This window comes from Euprymna scolopes, chromosome 12 (genome assembly GCF_053919585.1).
Source record: "Euprymna scolopes isolate OS-2025 chromosome 12, ASM5391958v1, whole genome shotgun sequence".
Lineage (NCBI taxonomy): Eukaryota > Metazoa > Mollusca > Cephalopoda > Sepiida > Sepiolidae > Euprymna > Euprymna scolopes.
Genome location: NC_136493.1, coordinates 1873130 through 1890279, shown reverse-complemented (window position 1 = coordinate 1890279; position 17150 = coordinate 1873130). Strand labels below are relative to the sequence as shown.

The 17150-nt window shown below is 33.2% G+C and overlaps 1 protein-coding gene across 2 annotated transcripts in view; it reads right to left on the bottom strand.

The window, feature by feature from the left end:
• LOC145291147 (S-formylglutathione hydrolase-like) overlaps positions 1–17150 on the bottom strand; it is an 86399-nt gene that overhangs the window by 30519 nt on the left and 38730 nt on the right. The window contains exons 1-2 of one of the 2 annotated variants that reach the window (XM_080136668.1): positions 9984–10180; positions 1030–1113 (exon numbers count right to left, since the gene is read on the bottom strand). In XM_080136668.1, the coding sequence (XP_079992794.1) occupies positions 1030–1100 (71 nt within the window). In that variant the 5' untranslated portion in view covers positions 1101–1113; positions 9984–10180. Of the gene's footprint in view, positions 1–1029; positions 1114–9983; positions 10181–17150 lie in introns of those variants that run through there. The other variant, XM_080136669.1, reaches the window with a different exon arrangement.

Below are 17150 nucleotides of genomic sequence, written 5' to 3'. Positions count from 1 at the left end.
AATCCTTTATTGATTATTATAAATTACAAGGAATAATTTGCCCGGTGGACTAATTCGCAAAAAATATTAAAAAATAATGATGATAATGTCGTTCATTAAATTCCATCTGTGTGTGTTTACAATATCACGTCAGCTGATATTTTGACTTGACGATGAATGCCTTTGAAAAGTCACTTTTGATTAATGTTTAGTTTTAAGATATGCAAACGAAGAAAAAATTTGCTGTGATTTTAAATAGCACCTCTTCTTTTATGGTAAATCAAACTCATTTATGAGAAAAAAAAAAAAATGAAATGGTGAGGTACACCTGGGCTTAAACAGAGGAGCATAATCGAATGCTTTACCACTCAGCTATATCTCCAGAATATAATAAATCCGTTTTGTTTTTTTAAGAAGAAATGATTTGCTGAGATTTTATCATCTCCCGGTGTAACGTAAAATATTCCCCTGCAAAAATTCTTTATCTAAAAGAGAAAGACTATTTTTAAGATTGGATTTTTTTGATTTTTCGATACTTATCAGATGAACTTCTGTACAAAACATATCTAAGAACACTACCAGACACATAAATTAGTTTTGTGTGAAATTTGTAAAAGAAAGATTCTGAAACGGATGAGCCCGTGAGGAAAGAACTCGCACAAAAAAAGTGACTATATATATATATATATATATATATATATATATATATACATACATACAGGGTGACCCAAACAAAACGGGCCCCAACTCTAATTAGACCCAGTTTCTTAGTGTTTTGTCCGAATGAAATAAAACTTTGGTCATAACTAGTTGATTATATTCAAAACATCACATTAAAACACTAGGGTCTTTGGCCTTTTTTTCTCCATTGACTGTAAAATGCTCAGAAAAACAATTGAATGCCCTGTTTTTTGGGGGGTCACCCTGTGTATATATATATATATATATATATATATAAATAATATAAAATATATAATAATGTAGTGTATATATATAAATAATATAAAAAATATAAAATAATAATGTAGCAGTAGTAAAGACTACACAAACCTGTCATGGCTGAATACTTTTTGGAAGCCACCAAAACTTTTGACAGATGAAATTTCTTTTAGGTTGCTCATGATTAATTTCAAACTGAAAAACAAAAAAACAAAATAAAAAACAATAAAAATGATCAAATAAATTCTGAGTGTGACGATGAATAAAAAAGAAATGAAATCTGACCTTTAATGCAGTGAATGTTTTATTTCTGCATACACAGCTGGTCATTTGAAGGAGTAACCAAGAGAAAATGTAAGTTTATTCATCGTACTCTAATTCTAACCAATGCACCACACGTCTTGTAGCGCAGTGGTTTGAGTATATGAAAAAATCAATTGTAAAAGTGATATTCTTTGAAGGTTGAAGGTTCAATCCTCAGTGTAGGTGATCGAAAACACAACTGCGAATTACTTAGGACCTCTATCCAGTCATGGTTGACAGAACGAAAGCAAGCTACACCCCGTGAATTAAATAAAGGGTTCCATTCAAAATTCCATGCGGATTCTCGAATTTGAGAGAAAGATTCCAGAGTCCAATAAGAAACATTGGCTAAAATATTGTGTGAATAAAACATCCAAGATGAGAACAATAGTCCGAATAATTTGAATGCTGAAAACTAGCAGGACCTGTGGAAATTCCACGGAATGAGAATTATATTAAAGTAACAAATATGTTTTGATGAAGCTGATATTTTTATTGATAACGCAAAAAATTAGTTTTTTTGACAGAAAAACCAATAAACTCATATTTGTTGAGTGTTATTAACATTTCTATGAAAATAGTGTCCATTGTATTTTAAATGTAGAACTGACCCAAATGAGATAAATTAATACTAATAAATACTCAGAAAGTAATATTATGCTACATAGTTCAATCCAAATAATGACATCACATTGTAAAAGACAATCTTTAATTTATTCATTCAGTCCAACATCGCTTGCAGACAATGTTTTCCTATTTTTGCTGTTTCTTTCGAATGTTCCTTATTTTTTTTTTTTTTTTTTTTTTTACATAATATTTTGCTGACTTTTTTTTTTTCAATAAAATTTTCAAAATTACAATAAGTTCTGTTCTCACATTATTGCTTGTTTGTTTTATTTGTTAGTTTTACGGCATATCAACCCTTTTCAGGTTATTTAATGCCGAATCCAGTAATTTTGAAGAACAATTTTTTAAATAGAGTATATTTATTTTTTGAAGTCGGTTTCTATTTAATCCATAGTTGGGACCCTAACAGGTACTCCCACTCCGAGTCAGAGTGGACCTGGGAGCAATGGCAATTAAATGGTGGCTCCACACTCCCCAAAGCCCACAAGCTGGGGCCTCACCATCGGATATAGTTTAAGGTCATATGCAGGACCTCACATTATCGCAACAACAATCATATATTATTAGAATGATATTAAAAAACAAGGCTACATCAAAGGGAGGTCACTCATATGTCCATGGTTGCCAGATTGATTTTTTAAAGACAAATTTCACAAATTTGGTCTTTGTAAAAACAGTTTAGCCTTCAAAAATTGTATTTGGCTTTTTCAAAGTGTAACATATGGACTCAGGAAGAAACAGGCAGAATGTGTAAATATTGTTTATGCAAATGTTTTGAAGAATTGCATTTTTATTTTTATTTTTATTATTATTATTGTACTGAATTGAGATTTTGTTTTGTTTTGAAGATGACAATTAAAAAAAGAATATATAAAATTTTCCTTTGAAGAAATTTTTTCTCCAACAACAGACTCTAAGAATTATTTAAATTTGTCTCAACTTGTTCGGTTAAAAATAGCAATAAAAACATTCTCAGCTGGGAATGATTTGGGTTGGAGGTTTTTTTTTTTTTTGTTTTGTTTTTTAATGAGTCATGCATGTAGAATAAAAGCCACTCAAGGATAAAGGGGTTAATGATATGGATGAGTTGTCAGTTAAATAATGAATATTATGAGAGGATTGAAAATGATGGCATGGACAAAATTTGATGCCATACTAGATGATTTATAACAAGTATTTATTGACTTGATTTGAAGAGGACCTGGTTCTAACCAGCAGGAAAGCAATCCCATGGTAATATGTACAGATAGGAAGTTCTTGGAAAGAAACTGTTCATGGAAATTCTGTTCGATGTAAGTCACATGAAAGAATTAAAGTTCTTTCCATTTGTGGTAGCAAGATGAGTTCTTGCTATGTCTTACAGGAAGAATCAAGGTAATGGAAGCATGTTCCTCTTTCCGAGAAGTCAGATACCCCAGAAATGAAGCAATCGAGAGATTATTTGACTTAGTTAAACAGATTTTGGTTTGCTCGACAAACGTACAAAAGTAAAATGAAAAATTAGATGACACGTCGACACTTCTAATCGTACTTGTTTTGTTCTCTCTCCCCCTGCAAAAGCTTAGACACCAGGTTGAAAAGTGGGATTGAGAAGTCAGCACTCCCCAAGAAGGGGCACTGACCTGCAAAAAGTGCCTGGGCAGCCCCATCGGCATTCCCCGGTTAGGGCGCCTCAGGCGATTAGCAATAAACTAACCCCTTCTCAAAGAGAGAAGTCAAAGCCTGGGAAGGTGGACCCCCTTGAAGTGCACAGAACTAAACTCCACCGCTAAATCAACAGGGATTGGATCATTACTGGAATGGTCTAATTTCTGTTGATTTTGGGGGCTCAGGACAAAATCCCTTATAGCGGCAGCTTTTTGTTGAAGGACATTCAGAACATTTTCTACGCTATACTCAGCAGATGCATCTGCTATTATTAGATCATTGGCATAGCTAGTGTTATGTGCTTTCTTTTAGTTGCCATGGTCCGAAGTTTAACGTTGATAAAAATATTCACCCACATGACAAGGACAAGAGATATGCACCTTACAAGTTAGTCGCTCCAAGAAACAGGAGGGGGGGGGCACAGCTACATATCATTTAAGACCTTTTTTTTTTCTGTTTGCGTGATTTCAGGTCTGCACACAACTTTACATGTGGATGTAGGTCAATTGTGTGCTTAAATAAGTTAATACGAGATAAGGACGGTAAGAAAAAATATTGAAATCAAAGATAAAATTTAAATATAGGCACAGAACTTTAATGTTTCAGTGGAACGACCTTCATAGATTGCTGTATTCGTTATGGACAAACAAAAAAATCTATTGCAGAAAAAATAACAGGAGTTGACGTTGAAAATGTAAATAATAACTGATTAACGAATCCAGAGGTGCACGTTTGATTCCAGTCAGCGCCATAATACCGCTGTCACTTAAGGATGTTAGCAATCTTCATGTTACCCTTCTCCTAAGTACAAAATAAAAAAGGGTTTTTTTTGGGGGGGGGGTTACATAGGCGTCACCACTTATCAAGGCCGATCGGCCACTCAAGGATAAGGGTTAAAGAGTTTAGAGTAGTTAAAAGGACAATATAGTAATCGATAGTAATGGAAGTTCGGTAAATTTGTTAACTTAAGTGGAACGGCTCATCAGAAACTTGTTCAGTTGGACTTGAAGACAACCATATTATAGATAGCTGGAAAGCAGGAAAATGGAAGACAATTCCACAGGCGTGCAGTTCTAAGAAAGAAGCTTTGATCATGGAATCTATGTTTAGGTTTAGGCACAGATAAAGAGTGGGGAAAATTATTGATAATGTTTTCAGCTAGTCTAGTGTTTCTTGTGAAAGTTTTGCGAGGTGCTTGCTAGATTTCCCCAGGAAAACAAAAAAATGAAAATTCTGTATGATGTACATACCTGTGACAGACAGAAAACATCATACACCAAAAATCATGTAAATTGATCAGGTAATTGTATTTTTAAATAAGAAAAAATTTTATGGATAAACTACGAGTGACGATACCACAATACCATCTCAAAACAGTTTGAAGGAACAAAATAAATAACTCCAAATAATTTAAACTTGCAAAATTTTAGAAAGACATTCTTAATATGGGGAGGGGCTGCATTGAAAAAAAAAACTAAAATTTACTTAAAAAAGATTTTCTTTATAAAAATAAAACTACTCAATCAATTTATTCAATATCGGGCGACATCGAGTATCTTTGCTAGTTAGAGCTATATTTAAAAGTAGATTAAAATTTTCAGCAATGCCCCCCTCCCAAAAGATGAGATTCCAATTTATTTTTTTTTATTTATTTTTTTAGGTGATTTAATTACGTGTGAACCAAATGATTATTTAAAGGAACAGCTAAAGAAGAACTTGTTTACATTGGACTTGAAGATGATCATATTGTAGTGAGCCAGAAAACAGACCAGAGTTCCACGGGCGGGCAGCTCTGCAAAATCCACCCAATCAATGTCGTAGTGACACTTTTTGGATGGATTTCTATCAATACTTTGTTTATATTTCAAGTTTTGAACCATTAATGACACTTCAAAGACAGCATGCTTTTGTTGGACATGTTCTCGGTTTAACTTATCAACTCGGCACTACTTGTTTTTCAAACCGAATAAAAGCTTTAAAATAAGTTTAAGAAAAAAAATCTTATCCCAGGAGGTAAAAGAGTAACTTATCTTGCCTTTGGTAACATTTATTTGTTATATATAGTTGAATTTTTTTTAACCATTTTTTGGTTTGTTGACTTCTCTGCTGAATACCTGGATTTTCAAGTTAAATTCAAGTCTTATGCTATTTTTATTTCTCAAATAGTTAAATGAAAAACTAGCTATAAAACACCTCTTCCCATAACTACTCAGCTGTTGGAATCCCTAGAAAAGTGGACAATACTCCTTGAAGAGCATGAGGGAGTTGATGTGCTTTACTGTGATATTTAGAAAGCGTTTGACTGCCCCACACCAACCTCTAATCATGAAAATCATGAGCTTATAGTATCAAAGATGCTGCACTAGATTGGATTAAATTAGACACCGCCAAAAATGGCCGAAAAATCAAGTTATTTTTTAAAACGAAATTAAATTTATTAAAATCCATTATTTCTGAGTAACTCTTTTTTTTCCAGAAAGATAAAACCCTGAATTTTATCATATAGAAAGCAGAATAATGTAAAACTTTTTTTACTATTTTTAATTAAATTTTAAATGTTAAATTTTCCCCAAAAGTTAACAATTGGCGTTTTTTGTTTTGCACAAAAAACGTATATAAATAGTTAAAAAAAAAAAAAAAAAAAAAAAAAAATAAGAAGGTTTTTGAAAGAATTAATTTGTTTATTTCTTGTCTAACTAAGATTTAGGGTGATTTTCTAAATATGCAAAAATATTATAATATAAGCACCTGGATTTCAAATAATTCCACTTATTCATATAGGCAACCAGTTACTTTGAGTCAATTTGATTACTCTGTTTACATTTGTACTTGATAAAAAGCAAATTACGGAAGACCAAAAAGCCAAAAAAAAACTTATTTTTCAGTGACAAAAATTTCAATGTATTATTAATGCTGAGGCTGGCCAGTACTAGATGGGTGACCATTTGTATGAGTTTGGTTTTTAATGTGTATGTGTGTGGGAGCCAGGCTCTCCAAAATGGGGAGGGGGGCAATTTAAAGCAGAATAAAATAAATTATTTCAGCGCGTTTGGTCCACCGTAGTTGAAAGGGGGCAAACGTTTCCAAACTGGATCGAAAAAATAATTATATTTTTAACACAAAGGGCACAATATTTATCAAATTTTTTTTTTTATATCGATTCTTCAAAGCATGCCCTGTTTAATAATGGTCATGCATTATTCGGCTCACTAAAAAGAAATTGTTAATTTATTTATCAAAGATTTTAAATGGCTTTTTTTCGTATAAATATTAAAAAAAAAAAACTTTTTTGTTTTGCTTAACTTAAATTAATTATTTTACTTAACATATTCACCGAATTTCACACTTCAAAACTCAAAAGCGGGATAATTAAACACAATCGAAGTTCTGATATTCAGACATCAAAATAAGGTATGCAAACAAGTTTTTTTTTTTTAATCTATAATCCCGTCCCTTACAACAACACAATATGTTTTGTTCAACTCAAAAAAAAAAAATAAATAAATAAAAAAAAATAAAAAAATTACTGCTATCAATGTAGCAGCCACACCTGGTCAAATTTGATTGATTTTTCTCAAAAAGTTCTATATGGGTAGGAAGCTAGACATAGACACATTATTACAAAGTCATCGTGCCAGCAAATTAGACCATTTTCCTCAAAAGGAAATTATACAGAACAATTTAGTTCTATTATAAGTTTATATTATTGCCTCTAATAAAAAATTAAAATACATGGTTCTGTAACTTGTATCAAGTTGTTATATTGTGTAATACATCTCCACATATCTTTTTGAATTGTGAAATTTAAAAGACTTAGTTGCTAATTAGCTTTTTTTTACAATTTTTGTTTAATCAATGCAGTAAAAGTTGAGATATTTTGCTAGTTGTGATTCATAATTAAAATTATAATTCATGTATATACTTTTATTTCAATGTATTTCATATAAATATATCAATTTTAATTGAATATTTTATAAAAATAGTGAAATTTCACTATTTTTATAAAATATTCAGGCCAGCTCATCATGCACTAGTACCAATATTGTTTTATTAGGTAACATTTTGGTGCCTATGAATTTATGTTGCCGTGCTATTTTTTTTTTTTTTAAATAGTATTTTCAAGCTAAATTGAAGTTTTACTATATTTGTTTACCATTATGGTGAAAGTGCACTGGGGGACCACACGAAGATTTATCTTTAAGTTGATTTTTTTTATATTCAACTGTTTACAGGTGTATTCGGGTCTGCTGCGAACAAATATCACAGTTTATTTTGTCGCTGACACGAATTATTTACACAAGTAACACTATCACTAACTCGTGATTACTAGTATAGTTAGTTATGTCTGTCCGCCATTTTTTCAAAAACTTTCATGTACGACGGTGAAGTCGGTACGCATGCGCAGAAATCTACAGTTATTGTACCTATTTACTATGCCTCCCCACGGGACAGAGTTAGACACCAGGGTCGTTTTTTAACGTGGAGAAAAGGTACAAAAAATAAAAATTGTCTCAGTCGTGAAGGATTTCTCCTCCACCGAAAGAGAACAAGAAAATGAAGTGCAGCATCTGAAGAACAGATACTACACTTTGATATTGACCAAAAGGCCAAGGATCTCTACAGTTATTGTAGCAGAGTAGACACCCCCAGCCTCCCCGTGTTAAGAACGGCTGTCGGAATAGACACACCCAACCTCACTCATGTTAAGAACGGCAAATTTTACAAAAAAAAAATAAATAAATAAAAAATATATTTTCTTTTTCGCTTGTTTAGAGAAAAAAAAATACCATAACACTTTTTTTCTTGTTAAAAAAACAAACAAAAAAAAAGATGGCGGCCTTTGCACTGGATTTTTACAGTGTTCCTATCGTACGTCGGCGCGAATTTAAACTGAAATTTGTTTGTAGCAGGCCCGAATACACCTGTAAACAGTTGAATATAAAAAAAACTTCTTAAACAGAGAGCACATACAGCACTTATTCCCAGATGGTCACCAATTTTAATACTGATCAGAACTTCAAACCTGGCTTCGGGTGGTCCCCCAGGGCACTTTTACCAAAAGTGTTAGGTGAAAGTACAGAATAGTTACAAAACACGGTGCTAGTGCAGACTGCAGAGGGTGATCCGTGATCCGGATCCGTCCGATCCGTGCTATTTTTTAAATCGTATTTTCAAGTTTAATTAAAGTTTTATTATATGTTTTTTTTTATTCAATTGTAAGGTTGAAGTATAGAATAGGTACAAAACACCCTCCCCATGTTAAGAATGGCTTTTTAAATAATAACGTTATTATTTACGTCCGGATCACTCTCTGCACTGCACTAGTACCCAAAACACCCTCTTCTCCCGTGTTTCCAAATAACGTTAATATTTTAGCACGGTAACATAAGTGCATGCACTTGTAAAACAAAGTAAAAACTTCAACAAGGTTTTTACTTTAACGGCAACTTCTTAACATTAGGAGGAGGGGGTGTTTTCAGGGTTGTATTACAATCCATCGCGCACCTGAACGAGACCCCCCTCCCCCAAGAACGGCTTTCGGAATAACCCCCCCCCCAACCTCGCAATGTTACGGCTTTCGTTTTTGTTTTTTTTTTTTGCAATTTATTCAGTGGATTATGATTGATTGGACACTAGTATATAGGGTTGGGGTGATTCTCGTTCAGGTCCGCCCAATCCATAGAGGGGCACTAAAAAGTTGTCAACAAAAAAAATATATAAATAAATATTGTCAAGGTTTTCGGGTATGCTGAAAACGAATATCGCATTTAAATTTGCTGCAAACAAGTAGTTTTTCAATTATTAAGCAATGTATTTCCGATATTTCCTGATGTTAACATTTTTGTACGCGCATATTTTTGGCGCACACAAAAATGGCCACTAGTGCTAGCATAAGGAAATACATTGCTTAATATCCTGAAAACTACTCGTTTGCAGCAAATTTAAATGCGATATTCGCTTTTAGCATACCTGAAAAGTGAAACCCTATAAGAGTCGTAATTTTAAAGGTGATTGTTTCGGTAGAAACTAAATAAAAATTTACTCGTGGTTTAAGTAAAAGTTTTGGTATTATTATACAAACACCGTGACAGCGTTAGGGTTAGGGTTAGGGTTAGGGTTAGGGTTAGGGGTTAGGGTTAGGGTTAGGTTTAGGGTTAGTGTTAGGGTGAGGGTTAATTCGCTGTCACGGTGTTTGTATAGTTTTACCAAAGTTTTTTGCCAGTTTTCTTGGGGGGGGGGCGAAAATCATTTCACTCCAAATAATTTAAGTGACTAAAATATGGATTAGTCGACATATCCTACTTTCCTCGCCCATTTGCAAATAAAGTCCGCCAAAAAATGAAGACATGACAACTATAGGATTTAGGAGAGTAAGGACTTCATTTTTTTTTTTTTTTTTTCATCTAATTCCTCTATTTTTACAAATGGTAAATGTTACCTTGGTTTGAAGATTTGGTAAAAAAAAAAAAAAAAAAAACTTCACTTACCCGTTGGTAACTGATCGCACTTGACCAAAACTAAAAATCGCCGTGTTCGAAACTTATGGAAGAAAAAAAAGAAAAGAAAAAAGTCCTTGATATTCAAGAACGATAACTCTCTTCTACAATGCAATTGCTAGTAACCTCCCCTTGACATTCAAAGCACAATACCACTAGTTTGACACAAGGTCAACGTTATTGTATGCAAACTAAGTGGGTGGAGACAAAACGTATTTGACATTCTTTCGAACGTTTGATGTTTTGAGTAAATAATTTTAAATTGACACGTGATAATTTTCAGTTTCGAAAATAATAGGCTAACAATTATGCAAGAACAATGACATATTTGATTGTTTTTATGACTTGAAAATTGAATACATCAAATTGAATATTTGTTTTGTGGTCATTTTTCGTATGTGTGTGTTTTACCATTACGTAATTTACACATATTCTCTCTCTCTCTATCTCTCTCTCTCCCTCTCTCTCTCTCTCTCTCTCTCTCTCTCTCTCTCTATATATATATATATATATATATATATATATATATATACATATATATATATATATTATTATTATTATTATTATTATTATTATCATTATTATTTACTATGATAATTATTAAATACCTACATTCACTAGTGTTTCATCCTTTCGGGAATCATCAGTGCAGGGTGTCACGATTAACGCCAGTCGAGAGATTCGAACCCCGGCAACAGAAGTCATGTCTGACTTCATTAGCAAGGACATGAACCATTCGCCATTCGTCAATCACGAGAGATACAGTTGAAATTAAACATTTATTCTTACTATATATATATATATATATATATATATATATATATATATATATATATATATAATGGCCTCTGTTCAGTCTTGAGAGACAATGCATAACCCCTGTAAGGATTGCTGTATATGTAATTGGGAAGCAAGAGTTGCACAATGACTAACCACATCTCTCCTGAGTCAACACTGCCAAAAATGGCAAGAAAAAGGCCAGGACGACTGGAAATAATGCTGAGATAAACAGAGAGCACATACAGCACTTGGTATTCCCAGATGGTCACCAATTTTAATACTGACCAGACTCAATGTTGCTTACCTTCAAACCTGGTTTTAGGTAGTTGCTAGTCTAGCTACACTGACGAGCTGTGATACAGCGAAACAATACTGTAAGTGGAGGACTATAAATGCTCCCTATTTTGGGTTGAGTATATTGGGAAGTGATAAACTGCAATTAGCGTGTTAAGTGATGCTCTTTATGTAAACAATTGGAGCTTAGGCATTTGGACAAAGTTTGGACATTGTTAATTCACATGCCCGTAATAGCAGCAGCCAAATAGCATAAAGGTTAGGATGATGAGCTGTGATACAGCAAAGCAGTACTGTATCTGGATGACTATGGTGGGCTTTTTAACAAACGACAAACTTTAAAGGACAATAACTCACAGGAAAAATATGTTTCTTATACAAATACATGTTTAATTCTGAAGATAAATTTTTGTGAATTTATAATTTAATTTTTTTTTTTACATAGGCATCACCACTTATCAAGATCCTGAGACCACTCGAGGATAAAGGTTAAGAGTGTACAGGAGTCAATTGGCCAATATAGTAATCGTGAGTAATGGAAATTTGCTAAATTTGTTAACTTACGTGGAACAGCTCATAAAGAACTTGTTTATGTCATGCTTGAAGACAATCAGATTGTAGTCAGCTGGAAAGCAGAAAAAACAGAAGACAGTTCCACAGGCGGGCACATCTTAGAAAGAAGCTTTATTCATGGAATCTATGTTTAGGTTTAGGCACAGATAAAGAGTGGGGGGGGATTATTGAAAGTGTTTTCAGCTAGACGAGTGTTTCTTGTGAAAGTTTGGCGAGAGGGGACCATAGATTGAAGCTCAGTCGAGCACTTGCCATGAAAATAACGATAAAGCAGAGACAAACTCGCAACATCTCTTCTGTGAGATAGAGGTTGCAGGGAAGAAAAAAGGGCATCCTCTACTAATCTATGAAGTCTATTTTGAACTCTATCAAGGTAGGACAAGTCCTTTCTAGCAGCTCCTGCCCAGATGTGGCAACAGTATTCCATAATTGGACGTATCTGGCTCTTATATAGATAGAGAATTGCATAAGCAGTGAGATATCTACTGGATCGATAGAAAGATCACACCATTTTTCCAGCAGCCTTGGCAACAAATTTGATGCACAAGTTCCATTTAAGATCAGGAGTAAAGGTCAAGCCCAGAAGCTTGTTAAATCATGAGGCCTCTCCAAGATGAGAGCCATTCATTTCAATTGATGCCAGATGGGGTTCAGAACATTGATGATGTAAAGATAAAAGCTTGGTTTTAGATGCATTAAAAGTAACCAGCCACTCCTTTCCCCATTGTACCATGTGCTCAAGATCAGAGGAGAGAGAATTGGAGAGAACTTGGTCGTTTACTGTCTTAGATGTGCTACCATAGATTGTAGTATTATCAACATAAATGTCTATGAATGATATAAGGATGTGATTTGGAAGATCATTAATGTAGATCAGGAATAGAGTTGGGCCCAGCATGGACCCCTGAGAGACTCCAGCATTAATACTGTGAGCTTCTGATTTTTGCCCATCAACTACTACTCTTATGAACCTATCAGAGAGAATTGATTTAATAATTGAGAAGACATTTCTAGCTATACCATAGCTGGAGAGCTTGTGACGTAAACCTTTATGCCATACCCTATCAAAGGCCTTTGATATGTCAAGGGCAGTTGCCTTAGAAAGGTTGCCTCTGTTGAGAGATTCGCTAATCCTATGAGATATTACTGTAAGCACATATGCAGTAAATCTAGCAGAATGGAAACCATATTGCGTGTCACTAAGGTTATTTTTGCTGAGATAGTTGACTACTTCTCTATTTAACACCGATTCCAGCAACTTACTTATGACACACAAGAGACTTATTGGTCTGTGCTGAGAGGGAGATGAGCAATCACCTGAATTCTTAAATACAAGGCATACTGATGAAATTTTCCAGGGTGATGGGAAGCAGTCTCTTTAACACAACATTTAAACAGTTTTGTAAGTATGGGTGCTAGTTCTGGTTGAAGTTTCTTGAGTACTATAACTGGAATACGTCAGGGCTGGTTACTTTACTGGAATTAAAGTTTTTGATTAGCTTGGCAACATCACGTACAGATATATGTATATCACATAGCGTGTTTTCTGATACAGGAGGAAATATTGGGGGTTGGCGGCCTTGGTCGCATAGGGTAGAATTAGCTGCAAAGTTCTTGGCAAAGAGTTTAGCTAGTCTGATGCTGACAAGATTATCTCAGGTCCATTGATGATAGTTGGGATAGAGCACATGCTTCTATTCAGGATTCTGTTTGCTATTTGCCAAAACTGGTGGGAATCAAGCCGCTGCTCAGCTACTTTGGACTTGACGGACTGAGCATACAACTCTTTTGCGTTCTTTATTACTTTCTTACAATGGTTGCTGGCAGTCCTGAAAGCGGATTTAGTCTCAATACATCTATTACGTTGGAAGCAATGGAAAAAGTGATTTCTGTGCGCAATGGAAGCAGCGCATTCTGGAGAGAACTATAGCTGGCTGTTAGGTTTTTGCTGGAAGTTTTTTGAGGGTATGAAACGATCTATACCTACAATTAACCATTCCGTCAGGTCTGATACTATAGATAACGCATCCTTTTTAAACATGGAACACAGAGGTAGATTTGATATAAATGTACGGAAGCTATCCCAGTCAGCCATAGTGTATCGCGATACTGTGTGATGGAGAGGTTCGTCTGAGGACTTATTACATTTCATTTTTATCTTAATTGATACAACAGAGTGTTCGGAAGATCCAAGTGGAGACAGAATGGAAACTGAACATAGCTTAGGGCAAGTTGTGAGAAAAAGGTCTAGGAGACTTGCATACTGCCTGTCAGTGTCGGGCACACAGAGTGTTCGTGAACAATCTGAGTGAGGTCATAAGCAATGGAGAAATCATGACAGAACCTCCCCTCATCATCGGTCTTGTTTGAGTGGGTCAACCATTCCACGTTGTGAACATTCAAGTCTCCACATTCGTGAATGTTAGCTGAAGGATAAGCAGATAGGACTTGGTCAATTTTCTCAGATATGCTTTTAAAGATAGTAACTCCACTGTTGCGGGGGCGATAGAGAGTAAATATAAATGCAGTAGTGTGAGCTAATGCAACCCGGAGCACATATAGGGTAAGTTAGGATCTTCTCTGGAGATGTCCCTACCACATGGAAAGCCATCTTTAATATAGGCACATATTCCATGCCCATGGCGATCTTGAGGGTCAGATTTGGAAGTTAAGTTAGAGTATCCTTTAATTATGAACTCATTTAGGGAAATTATGAACTCATCTAGGTTTAATCATGTATTTTTTCTTGAAACTTGTCATGATGGAGTTTTGGGATTTGTGGACTAGGGCGACAGACTTGCTTAGAGCAGGACAGAGAGGGAAACTAAGAGAGAAAAAGAAACGAAGAAATTAATTTTTTTTGTACCACATAAGGTAAAGCCGTAACAATTACTCACTAATATGTCATTGAGAAATACAATTAATTTAATAATTTAAATACAATTTTGGACGTATGATTCCATGGCTTGCATGTATATGGCATAATTTGGAGATCCAATTTTCACAAACACTATGCATTAAATTAGGCTGTATTTCGACAATTATGCGTTGAATGTTGTTTCTTAAGTGGTCTATTGTGTATGGTTTATCAGCGTAGATATGAGGTTTTACATATCCTTATTGAAAATAATTTAATGGGATTAAATTGCACTATGAAGTGGTCAGTTGACTGGTCCATTTCGAGAATTTATTTGTTCATCAAATGTTTAAAAATAATTTTCAAAACAAATTGGCACAATATTTGTCAGTCTCTTCCTGATGAATTGCCAAACCAAGCTCAACTCAAAATAATCGATGGTTGCCAAATCTGCAATTAAAGAAAATGGAGTTGTCAATTTAAACTTCGCCGCCTTTAAAAAGACACAATATATATATATATATATATATATATATATATATATATATATATATATATATATATATATATATATATATATATGAAAAGTTATTACAATATTGTTTCGTTTTCAACTAACAAGTCAACAAAATTAAGTCTTTGTTGCATTTTTAGTGACTTACCCATCAGATAAATTCCTTAAAAAACATAGAAAAAATACTATTTTGAACAATTTACATAGTTCATATAACCAATACACACTGCCAGCATTCTTCTCCCAATGATACAATATAAAAGTTATAGAAGATTGTTGGTGGTGTGTGTCAATTATATGAACCATGTAAGTTGTTCAAAATAATTTTTTTCCTATGTTTTTTTAAGGAATTTATCTGATGAGTGAGTCACTAAAAATGCAACAAAGATATAATTTTGTTGACTTGTTAGTCGCAAACGAAACAATATTGTAATAATTTTTCATTGGAAATGTTATAAACTACCAACTGAGACTTGATTTTGGATTTTTGAAAGCTATTATATTACATCTGTTTTATAACCGGTTATAAAACATGAGTATCGGCTGAAGGGAGTTTAATATGGGTATCTAAAACGGTCCCCATTATCAGGTTTGAAACCGACGGTACCGATGACTTATCTCATCTGAAATTTCTGAAAATAAAAATATGAATAATACACACTTATTACTCGGATTTCTTTCCTTGTAATAGAGCACTCTCCTGGAATCCTTTTTTCCAAAAAAATAAATAAATAAAAATCTTGATATTGAAAATTTATTCAATTTAAAAAAAAAAAACAACTTAAAAACCTATAAGGAAAGTATACAAAATTTTAATTATTCGACAAGGAATACACATAAAACAAGAAAAACTTTATTCCATGAAGTTTTGAAGAATGCAATTTTTTTCATCAGAGGGAAAATGTTTGCAAAATATGCAATGAATTTTGCAGGTTACTGCATCACAGGAAACAAATAAGATGAAATTTATCATATTTGCATAAAAAAGTCATTTAACAGTTTGAGACAATTTGAAGCGATTCAATGGAATTGAGGAAGCAGGAAATGGAAAAAATGGGGAAAAAAGGGAAAAAGACATGTTAAAAATCTAATGGAAAGATGGAAAAATCCAGAACAGGAAAAATCCGAAATGGGTCTTTTGAGAATGCACTACTCACATCAATCCCTTACAAGGAATATCGACACTTGGATGTAAGGGGCTACTATTTGGGACCACGCCTAGGAAAGATTAACAAAATTTTACGTTATATTTAAACTTCTGCATTAGTCCAGTCAGGGTCGCAGGTAGCAGGAAGGGAATTTTAAAATCTTGCTGTTCGAGGGAAGAAACTATTAGAATAGAAAGCTTTCTGACATTTAGGGACCTATATATATATATATATATATATATATATATATATATATATATATATATATATATATATATATATAAATATATATATATATATATATATATAAATATATATAAATATATATATATATATATATATATATAAATATATATATATATATATATATATATATATATATTAGTCCTCGCGCAAAAGCGCAGGACACAAAATGTTTTAAATAATAATAATAATGATAGAATAACAATAACAAAGTCTTTCGCTAGCGAGGACTACTATTGAGCGTAACCAATTATACACTCCTTTTGAAATTTTCATCTCTATTTTTCTCGTTATGTACTGAATATTTTTAATGAAACCTATATGAAATATGTTCCTTATTAAATTGTAAAGATTTTCTATTCTGAAAGAAGTTTAAAAAAATTTAACCTAAAAAAGTTATTTTAAAGTTTTTGTCAAAAAAATTCAGATTTTCTCATTATTCAGACATGTATGACAAAGAGGGAGTTGCAAAAAAGAGTTGTGGTCTGAGGAGAAATACAATCTGAAATAGAGAGTAGGAGAGTTTTTATAAATACATCCAAAACCACATTCATCTTTTTATTAAATCCAAATTAATAAATTAAATAAAATATAATCTTAAAAAGATACGATACAAGTTAGAAAAGCATTTCATCCAAGACATGAAAATTATTAAACAAAATGTTTTTACTATAGGCTTTAAAATGAAGGTACAAGATTCAATTGTAAATTTATTTATCTTCAAAGTGTACTTTTATACATTTTACAAA